This window comes from Grammomys surdaster, unplaced genomic scaffold (assembly GCF_004785775.1).
Source record: "Grammomys surdaster isolate TR1022 unplaced genomic scaffold, NIH_TR_1.0 371, whole genome shotgun sequence".
NCBI lineage: Eukaryota > Metazoa > Chordata > Mammalia > Rodentia > Muridae > Grammomys > Grammomys surdaster.
In genome coordinates this window covers 6,590,515-6,610,067 of record NW_021604790.1, presented here as the reverse complement: position 1 = coordinate 6,610,067, position 19,553 = coordinate 6,590,515, and the positions used below count along the sequence as shown (strand labels likewise).

General features: G+C 46.7%; 1 protein-coding gene across 5 annotated transcripts in view; it reads left to right on the top strand.

The window, feature by feature from the left end:
• Nucleotides 1-19,553, top strand: part of Pecam1 (platelet and endothelial cell adhesion molecule 1) — a 101,072-nt gene that overhangs the window by 24,269 nt on the left and 57,250 nt on the right. For 4 of the 5 annotated variants that reach the window (XM_028780365.1, XM_028780363.1, XM_028780364.1 and 1 more), the window contains exons 1-2: nucleotides 14,974-15,138; nucleotides 15,229-15,255. In XM_028780365.1, the coding sequence (XP_028636198.1) occupies nucleotides 15,105-15,138; nucleotides 15,229-15,255 (61 nt within the window). In that variant the 5' untranslated portion in view covers nucleotides 14,974-15,104. Of the gene's footprint in view, nucleotides 1-14,973; nucleotides 15,139-15,228; nucleotides 15,256-19,553 lie in introns of those variants that run through there. The other variant, XM_028780362.1, reaches the window with a different exon arrangement.

The following is a 19,553-nucleotide window of genomic DNA, read 5'->3' as shown; positions in this document are numbered from 1 at the left end:
TGAATGGCATCAACACCCTCCTCTATAATCTGCATCCCCAGGTTCTTCTTGCATCCCAGACACCATAAGTCTGTGGATGGTCCCATGCTTTAACTAGTATTATAATAGGGTTACAAGTCTGGGACTGTGTGCAGGAGTCATTAACAGAGGTTGGGTGGCTCCATTAATCCCCAAAGCAGGGTCCCAAGTTTCACATCCCTAGGACAGGCACCAATACTGGATTTGGTTACTGCAGTTGGTACTAGCAGCTAAGGGACAAGCATAATAATATTTTCCTTGAAATAGCTGTGAAAAAATATTTAGCTGTTGAGAAGGCTTTACATCCTTCTTTAAAAGGTTCACCTTAGCTAGGATAAGCCGTGATGACATCAGAGTTGGCCATAAGAGACATAATTGGGCCGGGTGGTGGAGGCACACACCTTTAATCCCAGCACTTGGGAGGCAGAGGCAGGTGGATTTCTGAGCTCGAGGCCAGCCTGGTCTACAGAGTGAGTTCCAGGACAGCCAGGACTACACAGAGAAATCCTGTCTCAAACAAACAAACAAACAAACAAACAAACAAACAGAGATATAATTGGTCTTTAAAACTGGAGGGGCCCTTAGATGTGTTTGGACTATCTCAGATATTAAGTGCCCTGTCCAATAGTCCAAGAATCTCCAGATAAAGGTGCTAACATGAGTTAGAGGACTCTCAGACATCCCAGAAATTAGATAAAAGTAAGCCAGAAAAGTTCGAGTCCTTAATCTTTTTTTTTTTTTTTTTTTGAGACAGGGTTTTTCTGTGTAGCCCTGGCTGTCCTGGAACTCACTCTGTAGACCAGGCTAGCCTCGGACTCTCGAACTCAGAAATCTGCCTGCCTCTGCCTCCCAAGTGCTGGGATCGAGTCCTTAATCTTATCTTTGGTGGGTTGTCAGAATGCCAAGAGGCTCTACCTCCATCTGATGTCTGTGTCTGGTCTTCCATTGGGAACAGGCTTGATATGAGAAGGAAGAATCCAAGTCTTGATCCTGTCGACCTTAATGGTGGTTGGATGGTCAGGTTTACTGTGTGGGGTCCTTTCCAGCCCTGTCCAAGGGTCTCTTAATGATGTCCCTTGACTCAGATAAGGTCTCCTGGTTTGTGGCTGTGTGGTTTGGTAGGTGGCATCTTGTAGACGTGTCACAGGAGCAGAAAGACATCCTGAACCATCTGGAGTGCCTAGGTGGACTTAAGAAATTTATATTCTGGCGGAGGGGGGAAGGGGGAAAGGGGATAACATCTGAAATGTAAATAAGTAGAATACCTAATAAAAAATACATTAAAAAAAAAGAAATTTATATTCAGGCATTCTAGCCATAATCTCTGAGGGGAATTTGGGAACCAGATGCGGGGCATCTACCAAACATAATTCTGTAGGGATGGATGGTCTGGTTTGCTATTGCCCTGGGCTTCATAGGAGTACCCTTTTTGGGGCCCTGGGCAATGGATGATAGCCAGTCTTTTGGCAGTCAGAGAGCTGACAGTAAGTCTAAGATCTTGTTTATTTTTGATAGCCTTTCCTTCAGCTGTTATAGAAGAGTCTTCTTTCTCGATAAACGGCCCGTGTACATGGGCTGTTGCTGAAACATATTGACTGTCAGTGTAAATGTAAATAGTTTTGTCTCACCCCAACTGGAGGGCTTTTAATACTATCAGTTCAGCTTGGGGGGGGGCAAATGTCCTGGATGATAATATCAACAGTATCAGTTACTACTGCCACCTCTGCATACCTGGTTCTTTCTTGTATGAGGCTGCTGCCATCGGTGAAGTAGACTTCATCTGGCTGCAGCTGGAGAGTGTCTGTCGGGCCCAGCTGGTTCCATGTACTTGATACAGAACCTCTGTGCGGTCATGTAGAATTTCTGGGTCTGAGTCGGACAGCAGGGTAGTTGTGTTGAGATCAGCTCTTGGGCAGAACCTGATGCAAGAGGGTCTAAGGAGTAGAGCCTGGTAGTAATGAGTAGGTCTAGCATTGGTCATCCACCAGTCAGGGAGACTTTTTTTTTTTTTTTTTTTTTTGGTTTTCCGTGACAGGGTTTCTCTGTGTAGCCCTAGCTGTCCTGGAACTCACTCGTTAGACCAGGCTGGCCTCGAACTCAGAAATCCGCCTGCCTCTGCCTCCCAAGTGCTGGGATTAAAGGCGTGTGCCACTACCGCCCTGCCAGGGGGACTTTTTTAAGTATCCCTTCCATTGAATGAGGAGTAGTGATAGTCAGGGATTGGCCAGAGTCAGCTTGTCAGTGTCCTTGGCCAGAAGGGCAGTAGCTTCGATAATGCAGAGGCAGCTGGGCCATCTCGAGGCTAAGGGTATAATCTTTTAGCCAAGTAAGCTACTGATCATTTTCAGGGTCCTAATTGTTGTGTCAAGACTCTCTTAGCCACCCCAGCTCTCTGGTCCACAAACAACTGGAAAAGCTTGTTAATATCTGGAGGGGCCAGGGCTGGGGCCTCCTTGATAGTTTGGAAGGCTTTGTTTTGGGCCCCTGTCCATAGGAACGAAGCCTCAGAACCTCTGGTCATTTCATATAGATGTTTTGCCAGCTCTTTGAACCCAAAGTCTGCAGAAGCCAGTTGACCCAAAGAATTCTCTACATTGTCATCCTACTTTTAGAAGTAGGAGTAGGAAGTGCCCAAGACGTTTTGTTTCCGAGCAGGAGACAACCATCTCTCACTTCTCAGAGGATGTATCCCAGATAAGTAACTTCTGTGACACAAATCTGGGCGTTTTTGTCTGAGATCTTCTTTCCAAAGTACTCTGGGGCTAGGAGCAAGTCTCTAGCTGCCTGTAAGCAAGAGTTATGATCTTTGGAGGTGATCAAAAAATCATCTATGTATTGGAGAATGCTTAACTCAGGGTGTGAGGCCCAGTATTCTCTCAAGCCCTGACGGAGGGATTCATCAACTTCCTCATGGGGGAGTTTTTGAACCCCTAGGGCAACTGGGTCCAGGAGAGCTGTCCACTAAAGCCCTGATTGGATCATGCCATTCAAAGGCAAAGAAGGGCTGGCTTTTGGCTTCCAGGACCAGGCTGAAGAAAGCATCTTTAAGGTCCAAAACTGTGTAGACTTGAAAGTTCAGGATCCAGGGAGCTCAAGAGAGTATAAAGGTTGGGGACAGTTGGGTGTATATCTTCAACCTATTTATGAGCTTCTCTGAGGTCCTGTACTGGATGATAGTCAACAGTTTCTGGCTTTTTGACAGGCAGCAGAGGAGTATTCCAAGGTAACTGACATTGGGTCGGAATCCCATGTTCCCCCAGCCCACTGCTGGGTAACCAGCCCAGGTGGGTTAGTCTATGCCCATAAATCTGGAATAGCCTCTTTCAGTCCTGTCAACAAAGGAGATCCCCTGGGGCCAGTTTTCCCTCTGGGACGGTGTTAGAGCAAAAAGCCTATGTTCTTCTTCTAAGTCCAGGCTCAGGGCAGTGAGGAGATCATCACCCGCTTCCCAGTGAAGTAGATCTGAGCTTCCATTCTGCTTAGCAAGTCTCTCTCCCAAAGGGGGTAAGGGCAAGCTGGGACTACCATTAAGGAGTGAGGTACCTTCTTGGTTCCTAAGTCTACAGTTCGGCTGGTGGTCCAAGGATACACGGCTGTACTGGTGGCTCCTTGGACCACCAGTGGTGGGCTCTGACATCCACCAAGTGATCAACTGATTTCCCATCCACTTGTAGGGTTAGCCAAGGCTTGAGGAGGGGCTTTGAGCCCCATCCTTCTCAGCCATCCAAGTTCAATAGCTCAAGGACCTTTTGATGATTTTTAGATTCCCCGTGTTTTCTCTTGTTCTGAGGAAATTCCCCTTTCCTATTTCTCTATGGTAGGCACAAAGATCCTTTTTGAGACTAGAGGGGTTGCTCTAGGCATTCACTATTTCCCTGTCCATTGGCCAATCGGGTTAGTTGGCAATCTTTGTATTCAGAGGACCCCTTACCTCTATCTGTGGCTAGCAGCACCTTGGCTAAACCTCAGGTTTGCTATCCTCTGCTTTTTCTCCGTTATTGTAAAACTTTGTGGCTATACTCACTAACTCAGATTTTTTACCTTCAAATCCAGCAAGGCGCTGGAGTTTATTTTTGATGTCTGGTGCTGTCTGAGGAAAGCCATGTTGATTGCCATCTAATTTTCAGGTGCTTAGGTGTAGTAAGGGGCAGCAAGCATATGGGTAGTAAGCATCCATCAGACGCTCAAGGAATGTGTCCGGTGACTCAGTCTGCTCTTGCATTACCTGACTTACTTTAGACAAATTTGTGGGCTGTCTACCGGCTGCTCAGAGACACCCACCCCCCATAAGAACCTGGCAGTAGACCTTTAGCAGCAACCTACTTCAATAATATGGTAGTCCCATCCTTCCTCCGGCCAGGGAGGTGAGGAAGGCCAACTTAATGAGGGCTTCATTATCCTTAGGGTGAACATCTCGCCCCAGGACCAGTTTGCAACATTCCTTCCAGATCCTGCCCTTCTCCTCAGTAGTGAAAAGAACCTGGCGGAGCTGTAGACAATTGTCCCAAGTGGGTTGGTGGGTAAAGAGAACAGTGTCAAGCAGTGCAATGAGATCTTGGGTCTGCCCAATGAAGGAGGGGGTTTGGAGCTTCCAGTTATATACGGCTGGTAGAGAATGGAAAGTAAGAGAGGGGGCTTACCATTTGCATCCAGCAGCCAGGTGGCACGAAGAGGAAAAGCAATTGAAGCTGGAATTCAGGGCTTCCTAGATCAGGTGTGAAGTGGGCGTGGCTCATAAGGAGGAGGACGGTGAGGAGAGGGGGAAATGCTTAGGCTTCGAGGTTAAGCACTGCAAGGGAATATAAAATTTAAAATATCTTTCTGGGTTCCCTGAGGGACAAGCCTGACTGCATAGGAGTTGATGTCAGAAGTATCCCCTCTCCAGGAAAAAGACATCGGGACGGATATGGCTCTCACACCTCACTGAACAACGACAGGAGGACCAGAGCCATTATAAGGTCCCCTTTAATTACTGGAGGTCAGGTCTCTATCCTCGACTTTGCAAGATTGGAATTGCCACGGTCCTTCTATACTTGGAGGGGGTTGGGGGGAGATGTTGGGGGCAGCCCTGCTTATACACTGAAGGCCTAAAAATCAGCCATAGGCCTAAAATCAGCAATAGGCCTGGCATACATGCCTGCTAACACAAAGTCTTGGGTCTCTGTGGAAAAACACTGAAACAGATGCCTAGAAGCTATTGCAAACAACTAGGCTGAATAGTTACAGATCTTGTAGATAGGTAGCCTTGGTGGATAGTACCAACTTAGATAAGGACAAGTGAATCATAGTCAAGAGTCATAGTGACATGTCCCCTGAACCTTCATCTAGCTGATACTCTGTTCTGGAAGATATCTGTATTCCTCCTGAACATCCACACTCCTTCATCATCCCCTTCCCCACATCCTGCCTTTTTTTGTGAATATAACCCCTGTGTGAAAAAGTAAAAATTACAATTTGATCAAACTATAGACAGATCTCCATTCTTCGGGTCTTTGCTGGCCCTCCGCCCCCCTCCTCGGTCTCTTTCAGGTGACCTCCCCGGATGCCTGTTTAATGCCCTGCTGGACCAGGACAGGTTTGAGCTCACAACAACGAATCTGAAAACTTGAGAGCAAGTCTCTCTTTGATTCATAAAATCACAAGCAGATGGTCAGGGAGCAATAAAGGACAAATTCATACACTGAGGATTAGTCCTGGGATGGGACTTTTTACAATATAGCCTTTTTACAAGGCTACTCTAAGGCACCTGGGCCTTACCTCAACTTTTATGGGGTTGATGAAGGCCAAGTGGTTTTACTGTAACTGAGGGTTCTCAGTAAAGTGGGAGCAGCAGAGCAACGCTTGAAGCTACTCTGGGCTCATCAGGCAAACCTCTTGCTTCAGGATCTGAGTTCAGATCCTCATAACTTAGATAAAAGCTGGTGGGGTGTCCTGATAAAGGTCTGATCTGTTGCTATATATTATAATGCTAAATTATGTACAATAAGGTCTGGGCCTATCCGGAATTCTCAAGGTTACAAGCCTTTGTTGTGCAAACCTTGATCCTTGATTTAAAACTTCTGGTTAAATAAATTTGACTACAACCAATTACTGGAGGGATTAGAGGTGGGTGGGTTTTTGAGTTACCTGGTTGGGGGGAGGGGAGATGGAGAAGCAAAGAGAAGGAGAGAAGAGACCACGAGGAGAAGGCACCATGAGAGGAGAGATACCATGAGCACATGCCCAGGAGAAACAGCGAGTATTTGGGAAACACTGCTGGGGAGGCAGCAAGGTCTGCAGTTAGAAAAATAGATTGGAGCCGGGCGGTGGTGGCGCACACCTTTAATCCCACCACTCAGGAGGCAGAGGCAGGTGGATTTCTGAGTTCGAGGCCAGCCTGGTCTACAGAGTGTCTCGAAAAACCAAAAAGAAAAAAAAAAGAAAAGAAAAAAGAAAAAAAAGAAAAGAAAAATAGATTGGGATGACCAACCCCCCCCCCCAGTCAAGGCCAAATAAAATAGCCATAGTCTGAGTTTCGTTTGTAAGCTAGTCAGAGAGAAACATAAATGGGTTGTTCTACAGTGTCACCTGTTTGTAACCTCAGGGCTTGTGAAGCAGAGACAGGCAAATCCCAGGGGCTTCACTAGCCAGACAATGTAGCCAAAATGGCAAGCTTCAGGTTCAGTGAGAGACCCTGTCTCAGAATATAAGGGTGGAGAAAGGCACCCCGACGTCAAGCTCTGGTCTCCACATGTGCCTGTGAAGATGCTGAGTCTACCTGTGTGCATACACTACATGCAATGCACAGATATGGACACACACACACACACACACACACACACACACACACACAATGTAGCACACCCTCCTGAGGAATCCTATTTTGGAGAAGTGTGTGAAAAATGAAGCCATGCCACAGCTGAACTTTGTTTCAAAAGCGTTTTGACAAAGGAGCTGGCGGTGTTGCTCAGTGGATCCCAACTCTCACAAACGAAGCTCCAAGCACCCGCAAAACCTCTAGCATACACAGCGTCCCGAGTTCCATCCAAAACATCCTGCAAACTGGGTTGGTGTTTGACCCGTGTAATCTCAGCTCTTGTGGCATCAGGAGGATCAGACCTTTAAGATCATCTTCCTCTACATAGTGAGTTTGAGGCCAGCCTGGCGTACTTGAGGCACTGTCTTCAGATACCTAGGGGGACAAAAGAATTTTGTTTAAGTTTAGCCTGGGACAAGTCTTTGGTAGAGTGTCACTGAGGTCTTTTTTTTTTTTTTTGCTGGGATTAAAGGTGTGTGCCACCACCGCCTGGCGTCACTGAGGTCTTTATGCTTCCGTTAAGTGGTTTATTAATGATGGTTCTGATGGCTTGGAGATTAGATTGGAGGATGACTTAAAGTCAGAAGGGAGAAAACAGAGATAGAATCAACTGTCAAAAATGTCACTAGAAGCCAGGCATCACTCCAGAAGTGCAGGCGGGAGGACCAGAGGATGCTCTGTAGTGGTTAGCCAGGACTCTAGGAGAGCCTGTGGAAATAAATACAACAGCAACTGACCAAACAGGCAAAGAGTGGCAGAGGCAATGTCCTATAGCAGATGCCATTGTCTAGGGCAGAGGTGAAGGGGGGAGAGAGAGAGAGAGAGCGCTTACTAGCACTGGTGATCTAGAGAAGGAACATCCCTACTTTGGGCCTCCCAGCAGGAATTCAATCTGTAAGCTATGACTCAGCATGGAAAGATCTACTGATGAACCAATCTTCCACAAAGCTCTGGAGACCAGGGCAGCCACTTGTCTCTTTCCCAGGGCCCAGCCCAGAGCCACTCCGTGACCCGCAGCTTCCTCCCTACACCTCTGGCTCCAGGCCTGACATGGAGAAGCATCCTGGCCCCTCGAAGTCTCCAGCCTCACCCAGTGCTGTCTGATTTGAGAGAGACATGATATTGGGAAACAGATTACTTCAGTCCTGAGAAAGTCTGGTATTTCTGGGTAACAGTGTTCTGGAGACAGACTTCACCCCTGAGAGGTCCTGAGGAGAGCTGACATCAACCCAGGATGTTCACTTACTGCTGAGTTTCAAATTAATTGGCTTTTATAAGACAGGAATGAGGAGTCATTTGTAATCAGCCTCTGGTCCTTAATTGCCCCGTGTATAATAGGGATCATGACACTCTCTGTGGGAAGCTGAGGATTGCCCTGAAAGTATGATATCCAGATCCCCATCCGGTGGGATGGTACCTCATGTGTAACATGTGTCGGATTTAGCCCCTTGGGCTACCATATGGAATACCATAGAGTTACTGAAAACAGAAATGCTGGTGTGAGGGCCCAGAGAGTGGTTAAGACTATTTGCTGCGGGACTGGAGAGATGGCTCAGTGGTTAAGAACACTGACTGCTCTTCCAGAGGTCCTGAGTTCAATTCCCAGAACCCACATGGTGGCTCACAACCATCTGTAATGGGATCTGATGCCCTCTTCTGGTGTGTCTGAAGACAGCTACAGTGTACTCTTATACACAAAATAAGTAAATAAATCTTAAAAAAATAATACTTGCTGCTTTTGCTGAGGACCCAGGTTCCACAGGGCAGCTCACAACTCTCTGTAATTCTAAACTAGGGAATCCAATACCCTCTTCTGGCTTCTTCAGGCTCAAGGCACATAAGTGATGCACATATTACACAAAGAAGAAACATATATATACAGTATAAAAATATATAAGCCTTTAAAAAAAAGAAAAGAAGAAATGTTAGATGTGCTGGTGCACACCTGTAATCCCAGCACTTTGAAGGTAGGGGTAGAAAAATCAGGAGTTGAAAGTTATTTTAGTTACATGACAAGTTCAAGGCCAACTTGAGATTGATGAACCTCTGTCTTTAAAAAAAAAAAAAAAAGCCAACACTCTGTGGCAGATGGATTGATACTAGTCTGGGCTACATAGTGTTACCCTGTCTCAAAAACATTAAAAACAAAACAAAAAAACACTTCTACCTCTTCCCTTGTTTTTAAAATTAATTTACTTTTATGTTTATTGGTGTTTGGCCTTGATGTATGTCTGTGTAAGGGTATTAGATCCCTTAGAACTGGAGTTACAGTCAGTTGTTAGCTGCCATGTGATTGCTGGGAATTGAACCCAAGTCCTCTGGAAGAGCAACCAGTGCTCTTAACCACTGAGCCATCTCTTTTTCTTTCTCCCTTGCTCCCTCCCTTTCCCCTCCTCTCCCTCCCCTCATCATTGCCTGACTGTCTTCACCTATTTAAAGCCTAACTTACAGTGGTTGTTTGCTTTATTGTTGAGGCAGTCTCTCCCTCTAAGCTCAGACTAACTTAGACAGGACTCGCTAACCAAGGATGGCCTTGAGCTCATGATGGTCCCCCTTCTGCCTCCCATTGCTGGGTTTAAAGGTGTGCACCAGCACCGCCTGGCTCTTTTTAGACTTACTTAACTTTTTAAAAAATGTGTCTAAGTGTTTGCCTGAATATATGTATATACAGCATGTGCTCATGGAAGCTACGGATGACTGTGAGCCTCTATGTGCTGGGAACTGAACCTGGATCCTGGATCCTGTGCAAGAATGAGTACTCTTTAACTGCAGGACCGTCTCTCCAGCCCCCGTCTTTTTAAGAAAGATGAAGCCAGATTTATTAAGAGAAAGTGAGATAACCTCTCAAGAGTAAGAAGATTTCTCAGGCTACAATATCCCTGGTTCCAATATTTATTATTATGAAAATAAGAGGAAAAATTGTGTGTCATAAAACATACAGACACACAAAGATTGTAGAAGAAATGTTTGCAGGGGTGGCCAGAAGCCTTTAGGAAGCAGGATACCTACCCTCTGAAGATAAACTTTGCTCCCCTGGACCCTCTGACATCAGGGATCTGCAGTAGATAATATTACAACGTGTCTGAGCCCTCTGGGTGCAACCGCAGAGGTAAGCAGATGCCTGCCTCTGGGCATTTTTAACCAGGTCAGATAACCTTTCCTCTTCCTCTACGTCACAGGGCACCTGTTCTTTCTCAGTCTCCGCAGTTTCTTCAGAGGAAGTCTTAATAGTTTTTTTTTTTTTTAAACTTGTATCAGTTTTTTGAAACTTGTATCAATTTGTATCGCCCAGTACCTTTCGCACTTCCCCTGCCTTCTTTGAAACATTGCATAAGAGCCGTACGGAGTCATGTCTGCCCCACTTCAACTCCTGAAATCCTTCCACAGTTTCCAGTGTCCTCTGACGGTTAAGTGGCTTGCGAATGCTAGTTCTCATCGGAGCTTCCTGACGCATCTACGCAATGAGTAGATGGTCAAGTTAGCCCCATTCTAGGTGAGGAGTGAGTTCATCCTTAAACCTCAAACGAGAAACTAGAAATTACTGTCCTGAACACTCTTGCAGGCATCAACCCTGGCTGAGCTGTGTCTGGTGCCTGTGGGTAGCGGATTAGTCCTCCACAGGCACATTCTAAGGTTCAGTAGAGCCTTGGACACAAGCTGAGGGCACATGGCTCTGAGTCATGTTTACTGTTACCTCAGCCTACAAGTGGATGGAGATCTGCCTGGCCTGGTGTCTCTACAAAGGGTCTGCCACCTGCTTTGTCCTCCTCTTTCCCCCAGCCCGCCCACTGCAGCTCCTCAGAAAGGCTGCCTCCAGAAGTTTAGGCCAGCACACAGCTTTCTAGGCGTGGCATGGGCCGGTGTCATTTGTAGGCAGGAGCACAGCACACAGAGATGACCATGTGTACATCTTCAGGTGAATGAGGGAGGCAGAAGAGGAAGAAGAGGAGGAGGAACAAGAAGAAGAGAAAATGGGAAGGAAGAAAGAGAGGAGGTAAAGGAAGAGGAGGAGGAGAAAGAGAAAGATGAGGGGGATTAGGAGGAAGAGGAAAAAGAGGAGGAAAAGGAAGAGGAGGAAGAGGAGGAGGAGGAAGAAGAAGAAGAAGAAGAAGAGGAGGAGGAGCCCGTGAGAGAACAGGACCTGATGGAATCTAGTCCAGTCTAGCGGACAGCAGGGCACATTCTTGGCAGTGTAGGGGTCAGACCCTTGATCCGTTACCAAGAAGTCAACACAGTTGTAGGCAGCCTTCCCTGCCTGTCTTCCCATCAAGGGCTTCACTTAGAACAGGGGAGGGAAAGAAGGTAGGAAAAGACTACACACAAACAAGAAGCAACCAATTAATTACTAATTTAAAATTTTTAGTTGTTTGTTTCTTGTGGAAGGGGCGTGTACATCACCACATTTGTGTGGAGATCAGGGGACAGCTTGTGGGAATCCGTTTTCTCTTGTTATGTATTCAGACTTGAGTTATCGGGCTTGGTGACAAGCACCTCTACTGACCATCTCTCTGGCCCTTAACTTACTATTTTTAAATGTTTTTATTTTTTTAATATGTATGAGTGTGTTGCCTGCATGTGTGTATGTGTGTCCCCTGCATGTCTGGTGACCATAGAGGTCAGAGAGGGTGTCAGCTCCTGGTTGTGAACCACCGTGTGGGTGGGTGCTAGGGATCAAACCAGGGTCCTGTCTGCAAGAGCAGCAAAGGCTCTTACCCTCTGAGCCCTCTTCAATTTAATATTTTTTAACTTGTGGCCACAGCTGGTCATGGTGGTTGTCATGATGGAACAGGATTTAATCTCAGCACTCAGGAGGCAGAGGCAGGCAGATCTCTGTGAGTTTGAGGCCAGCCTAGTCTACAGAGTGAGTTCCGGGACTGCTAGGGCTACACAGAGAAATCCTGTCTCAAAAAAAAAAAAAAAACCAGAATGAAAGAGAGAAGGAAGGAAGGAAGGAAGGAAGGAAGGAAGGAAGGAAGGAAGGAAAGGCTCTGTAAAATTTTTTTTTTTTTTTTTTTTTTTGGTTTTTCAAAACAGGGTTTCTCTGTATAGCCCTGGCTGTCCTGGAACTCACTTGGTAGACCAGGCTGGACTCAAACTCAGAAATCCGCCTGCCTCTGCCTCCCAAGTGCTGGGATTAAAGGCATGCGCCACCACTGCCCGGCTCTTTAACAGTTCTTTAACCAGTCAGAGTGAGGAATGGTTTTCTAGCTGGAAACCATCACTTTGTGGCTTTTGCCATGAGGCAACTGAAATGTGTCTTCGGTGACCCCTGAAAGCCCTAAAGGATGGTGTTTCAGAAACAAAATGGCGGGCTGGGCTTATTGCCGTGTGCTGGAGACAAGCAGCAGGATCAGGGAGCAAGGTGTTCTCTACATAGTGAGTTCAAAGCCATCCAAAGCAATATGAAATCCTGTTCCTACAACAAAGAAAGAAGGGAAGGAGGGAGGGGAAGAAGGAAGGAAGCAAGAAAGACAGGTAGACACTATTAAGGCAGAAATAGTCAAATTGTGACAATACAGTAATTGCCATCAGTAGCCTGGACAAACATCAAAGTACCACACCTTGGGTCTATTTGCTTTTGTATTATTTTAGGACATAGTCTCATGGTGTGGCCCTGGGCAGGACTCCAGACTGAACTTGAACTCGTAGAGATTGGTCTGTGTGCCTCTACCCCCCAGAATCCTGAAATTAAAGGTGTATGCCACCATACCTGACTGTCGTGGTTTTGATTGTTTTGAGGCAGGGTCCCCTGAACCTCGGTCTATACCTAAACCCACTATGTAGCCAAGAATGACCTTTAACCTCTAACCCTCTTGCATCAGGCTCCCAAGTAGGATTGCAGACATGTGCCACCACGCCTGACTTACGTGGTTCTCAAAGGTAGCCAAGCACTCTGCCAGAACTGCAGCCCTGGTCTCTGACTAATGCTTTTTTATTTAATATTATGCTTTTTTTCCCCCCAAGACAGAGCTTTTTCATGTAGCTGTGTAACCCTGGCTGTCCTAGAACTTGCCCTGCAGACCAGACTGGCCTTGAACTCAGATATCCCCTGGCCTCTGACTCCTGAGTGTTAGGATGAAGTGCATCTGCCACCATGCATAGCAGCTTTTTATTTTTGTTTATGTGTGCGTGCGTGCATGAGTGCATGCGTGGGTACGTGTGTGATGTGTGTGTGTCTGTCCTGTGTGGTGGTACTCTCCGAGGCCAGTAGGGGGCACTGGTTCCCCTGAGTTACTGGTGATATGAGCAATCTGCTGTGGGTGCTGGGAAGCATTTGAGGACAGGCATGCACGCTCTGGTCCTCAGGACAGGTAGAAATGCTCTAACCACTGAGCCATCTCTCTAGCTCCCTGACTAATGCTTCTTGATCTACCAAGAACCAATCACTTCCTCTGCCATCAGGGAGGTCTTGGTCTGTCTGAGGAGACGCCATTGCTACACACTGTAGGAAAGGTCTGACAGAGAAGTCTAGGGAGGTGAAGGACCGTGGAGGAAGTCAGCTCAGTCTGGCAAAGTGTGGGGACATTTCTAGAGAAATTTTCGAGGAAGGAGAAAATGAGTAACGATTAGTCAGAAAAGAAGAGAGGAAGGTGAACAGCAATGAGAAAGGCATGTGATGCATTCTGGAAACTTTACCTGTAAGCAACCAAAGCTCAGGACAGAGAAGGAAGTGGTATGATTCCAAGGTAGGTAAGCCACAGGGGTGAGCAAGGGTTGGGTAATGGAGGCCTAGGGTCTGCCTTTCCCCAGAAAATGTTACAACCTTTCAAACATCAAAGAGAAAGAAACCAATTTATAGTCTAGAAAATTCCCTAGGAGGCAAGGCTACACTCATCTGTAATTGCAGTTGTTTGTCTGTAATAGGAGGGTTGTGTTCGAAGGCAGCCTGTAATTTAGCAATCCCCGGGGTCAGAATAAAGAAGGAAGGGATGAAGGGAGGGAGTAGGGAATGTTAGCTCAATGGTAGAGCATGTGCCAGGTGTTCCTGAAGTCCTGGGTTCAATCCCTCTGCCTGCTGAAGAAGAGCAGGGGAGGAGGGTGTCGGGAGGAGGGAGACGTGGTGAGCTGGCACTGGAGAGATGTCTTAGCAGTTAAGAGCAAGGTAGCTGGGCAGTCACGAGGACTGGAGTTCAGATCCCAATAGCTCTGGAAGACCCGACAGCCCCTTCTGGTCTCCAAGTGCACACAGGCACACAGTCCTCCCTCAAAACACACATTCATACTCTCATGAAGATACGTAAATATTTGAAAGGGGGACAGGATGGTTTACTGGCTAAAGGTGCCAGCTGCCAAGCCTGATAATCTAAGTTTGATCCTGGGACTCACATAGTGGAAGGAGAGAATTTCTACAAGTTGACCGGTGACACCCCAAACACATAGTGGTACACATTCATTCTACCCTACTTCCACATACACAAATAAATGTTTTTTTTAAATAAAAAAAAAAAAAAGGTTAGGAATTGGGGGCAGGGAGAGAAAACTCTCTGTGGTCTAGTGTGAACTATACACACACACACACGCACACACACACACACACACACACACACACACACACATGGCCAAAGGGGCTCCTTTAGTGACTAAGTCAGTGATCAGGGTCCACTGCAGAGGCTTAAGAAAATCCCTCTTCCTACTGAGTCATCAGCCGTGATGCTGAGAAGCAGCGCCCCTCACAAGTACTACACATTGTCAGAGAAGCTGGCCAGTGAAGGATAGGAGGCCCAGATTTACACTGTATGGACACAACCCCCTTAGGGAGCCCACAGGAAAGGCAGACAGGCCTTACTTACTTGGTATCCCACAAAACCCCTTTTGGGTGGAAACTGAAGGGAAGGGAATAAAAACCCCTCACTCTGTCAGGAGAAGAAGTCTCCAAACCCAGATGAGGCAAGAGGTTTAAGAACTTTGAAGCAAATGTCACTTCTGGGTTTTTTTTTTTTTTTTTTTTTTGGTTGTTGTTGTTTTCTCCTCTTCTAGACAAAGCCACTGGATTCAGTGGTCCCTCCGGAAGACCAGTCATTTCCTGAGGAGATATCAGGCCAGCCCAGACCTCATTGTTCTTGGTTTCCAGCTATGGCCGCCATTACCTGACAAGTACCAGAGCTGGTCTCTGCGCACGCCTGGAGAGGTTGTCAGAGTTGTTTCTGCTTTTCACACAGCAGGCTTCTGGTCTGTGGCAGGGAAGAGAATTCTGCCCCTGAGGCATGGCCGGAAGGCAGAACTAGCTGTGTGCCTCAGTCTGCGTTGTCTTTCAGGATTCAGCTGAGGTGGGCCTCAGTCCACAGACAAGATGCTCTTGGCTCTGCTGCTCACGCTGATGCTCTGTGAGTTTTTTAACTACTTCTCTCTTCCGTTTTCATGAGGCTTGAATTAGTGAAATCAACAGATTGGTTTTCTTTTTCTTTCTCTTCCAGATGCAAGCCTCCAGGCTCAGGAAAACTGTAAGTCTCGGTATTTTTACATGGCTTGCTTCTTTGTGTCTTTTCTGAAATTCTTAACTCATGTTAGACCGCTTAGGGTTGGTGTTTACAACAACTGAGGAAAATCTAAAGTGGATTCTGTCTTTATGTACATATATGTATATAGGCATTTAGGACAAAACCTTGTTGTAAGTCAAGGTCCAAAGAGTGTGTCTTAGAAACAACATCGTAGGCGAGCGTTGCAGAACAGTCTAAGATCTTAGTGGGTTTCTGTTTGTTGGAATTGGAGAGGTGTGTTTTTTAAAACCCCAGTGATTCTTTATGTGTTTCTGGTCTTTCTGTCATAAGCTATTTCTTTTTACAGCATACTATGTCTCTAATTGTTCACTTTCAAACTCTTCTCTATTCACTTGGGTTGGGTGTCCTTAATCCCAGTGCTTGAGAGGCAGATACAGAAAGATCAGTAGTGAAGTCCAGCTTCGGCTACATAGAAGTTTAAGGGAAGCCTGGGCTACATGAGAGACCCTGTCTGAAACAATACAAAACCAACTCCTAAAAAGAAAAACAAAAAAAATTTTTTTTTCTTTCACTTGTTTTAATTTACAAATGAGGCACAGTTGACTTGACAGACTATGGAGGCTGAAGGAACAGACAGTAAATGGGTATCAGGACTCCCTCTTGCCTCAGAGATTAAATAAAAGGAAAGGCCAAGATCTCCTTTCCCACCCCCCTGGGAAGCTCCACTCCCAACTGAGTTCTTCTGAGCTTGCACATAGGGAAGGGTTCTGTCTGTCTTTAAAGTCAGACCTAGCATCCACTTGAGAGCTGGCTCGGAACCTCTGAATTTCTCAGATTAAGGGGATTTGTGTTGCTTGGTCGGAGACTCTGAAGGAAGGGGCTCAGCCCAACCCAGGGGCTGTTGGGTCAGGAAGAGGAGGGCCACAGGTTAGACTCTTGTCAGTCAAAAGTTATTTCAGTGTGTGAAGACTAAGGATGCTGGCCTGCAAGCTTTTTTGAGAACATGACAGGGCTGAGTTGAGCCAGGGATGAAGCTGTGGCCCCAGGGTGAGGAGGACTGTGGTCTGAGTCTGTGTCTGTGCTTCCTTAGGCTTCCGGCTCCCTTGGCAACACCTGGAGACAGACTGTGTATTATCTATCTTCAAGTCATCCCCACTTAAGGGTGGAATCAGTAAGCCTCAGAAAGACATGACTCAGCCTAGAAAGTCAGGGGTTATCAGCACTATGATCCCCACTCCCCGGAACCCAGACATCTGTCTAGGGCTTGTACTTGGCTTTGCTCGGCTTGGTCTGGTTTGAGACAGGAGTCTCACGTGGTACCCTAAGGTAGTCTTGAACCCACTATGTAGCCCGGGCTGCCTATGAACGCAAACTCCTCTTGCCTCAGCCTCCCCAGTGCTGGGTTCCCAGCTATGTGCCAGAAGCTCAGGATGGCATTGACTTTCTGGTCCTCTGATTCCCCCCCCCCCCAAGGCCTGAGATTATAGGCACATACCACACCAGGTTTATGCAGAGCTGGGATCAAACCCAGGGCTTTAAGCATGCTAGGCAAGTGCTCTACCAACCCAGCATTGTCTGGATTCTGTCCTGCCAGCCAGCCCTAGAGAGTTCTTGCTTCTCAAGATCCTCATAGCTTGTCTTCCATGAGACCCACTATTCCCCCTCTCCCTCTCTCTCTTCCTTTCCCTCTCTTCTGCCCCCACCCCCCACCCCTTCACAAGACAGTAGCTGTAAGAAACATGAGGGAGAGAAGCAGGCAGCAGACTGAAGCTGCTTTGTTGGAACTGGGAGGGGCCTCAATCTTTCCCAGGGATGAAGGATGAGGGGCTGGGGACCTGTGTGTGTCTGTGTATGTGTGTGCACATGCGTTCATGTGCACATATGCGTGTGTAGGGATATGTGTATGTGCATGTGCATGTGTAGGGATGTGTGTGTGTATATATATATATATATCTGCAGATGAAGCTGACCAGTCATCAGGCTGGGGTGGAACCATTCTTTATGGCTAGGGCTATTGCCCGGTACAGCCTGAAGCAATTCCTTACTGCCTGAGGCTATTAGATAATATATTCCCAAACTTGAAAGGGTAAAGAGAAGAAGCGGATGGAACTGGGCATGGTGGTGAAGGACTTCAATCTCAGCATTTGAAAGGCAGAGGCAGGTGGATCTCTGTGAATTTGAGGCCAGCTTGGTGTACAAAGCGGGTTCCAGGACAGCCAGGGCTACACAGAGGAATCCTGTCTCAAAAAAGAAAGAAAAAAAGAAAGAAGAAAGAAAGAAAGAAGAAAGAAAGAAAGGAAAAAGAAAGAAAGAAAAAAGGAAAAAAAGAAAAACAAAAGCAAGCCAGGTGGTGGTGGCACACGCCTGTAATCCCAGCACTTGGGAGGCAGAGGCAGGCAGATTTCTGAGTTCGAGGCCAGCCTGGTCTACAGAGTGAGTTCCAGGACAGCCAGGACTACACAGAGAAACCTTGTCTCGAAAAACCAAAAAAAAAAAAAAAAAAAAAAAAAAAAAAAAAGAAAAACAAAAGCAAAGGGGTGGGGTGTTGGATAGAGGGTTGTAGTTTTGGGAGGGAGGGCTTCTTCCAGCCAGAGTAGGGTGACAATCCCAGTGGTAGAAGGAGCATGCTGAGATCCCTTCCAAGTGGAATAATGGCTAGTAGTTTTTAGCCATGAAGAACTGAGTGACCCTTTGAAAGAATTTGGTGAGACAGTTGAAAAGGCAGAGACCAAAGAACAAAGTTAATACAATCATAATGATGTCTGCCAAGGGGGTGATCCATGACCCCAAGAAGTCCCCGTATCCCTGCAGAAGATACTGTCTACCCTTTCACTCTGAGTCTTTCTAGGAACTGTTTACCATTCTCCCATAGTAGACAATGTTGGTTTGCTTAGAAACAGCCTTCTTCCCCCAGGAAGGCACAGATGCCTCTCTTTGAGGGCCATCATTAAGCCTAGTCTCCTGCAGTATTGGAAGACACTGAAGCCAGGGCATCTATTTGATTTCTGTAGGGTGACTATGGTTTGTTGTACCAAGATCCAGTCTTCCTTAATCTGATTTGTTGTTTTTTGGAGTTGTGCCTGTTAGAGCCCTATTGCTTGCCGTAGGGTATAAGCCATTGGGTGGGCTTACCTAGAACCCCTTGTCTTGGTACAGGGGGAAGTTGTGAAGGTAAAATACTTAAAAAGACAGAGTAAAAGTGTGAGTTTAAGGAGAACAAGGAGTCCTCAGGGAGGAGCTGGAGTGGGAGGGAGGCTTGTGGTTGAATACTTGTCTGGGCTCTGTATCTTTGGGCCCCATCTCCAACCAGTTATGATTTGGTGGTACGGAAGCAGCCCTGTTCTGAGGGGACAGATCCCATCTTTATCGGGAGTCAGATCTAGTCATGTGGCTTTGCAAAAAATCGAGTCGGTCCTAAAGGATGTTAGGCTGATCCCAGAATTTCTCTAAGGCTTTTGAGAGCTGGCGAGGCAGAGAACTTAACTGAGGGAGAAAAGACTTCAGTCAGCTGCTCTAGTTCTGAGTCCCGAAAACCATGTGCGGAGTGGCAAAAAGGAACATGAGTTGGATGGAATGGGGTCCCCTTCGGAGGTCACCTGACCTGCTTTTAGGGGTTTAAGGTGCAGATTTCTCTTTGAGCTGACAACTAGAAAGTGTAGAAAGGCATCAGCTAGAGTGCTTTAGAGGAGGGTCTGCCCAAGGGGCCACAGTAAAGTTCAACAAATGGCAAAAATCCAGAACAAAATCAGGAGGGAATACTACACAACCCTGTGGGGAACATTAAGAGACAAAGTTTACACTAGGCGGTCCCTTTCTTGGGTTTCCAGAGGTGGCCCATTATCTCTCCAGGAAAGGTGTTAGAGGGAAGATGTACACCCTGGGTTTCTGGTCTGGCATGGCTTATGCCAGACATGGTGGTATGGGCCTTATTATCCCCGAATTCAGGACATGGGAGCAGGAAATCAAATGTTGATACATGAGATCTTGTCTCAAGAAACAAAACAACGGCAGAGTGGTGGTGGTGGTGATGGTGGTGATGGTGGTGATGGTGGTGCCGTCCTATAATTCCAGTACTTGGAAGGCAGAGGCAGGGAGAGCTCTGAGTTCGAGGCCAGCCTTGTTAACAGCATGAGTTCTAGGATGGCCAGGGTTACACACAGAGAAATCTTATCTCAAAAAGAAGAGGAGGAGAAGGAAAAGAAGGAAGAGGAGGAAGAAGAGGAGAAGGAAAAGAAGGAAGAGGAGGAAGAGGAAGAAAGAAGAAGAAGGAGGAGGAGAAGGAGGAGAAGGAGGAAGAGGAG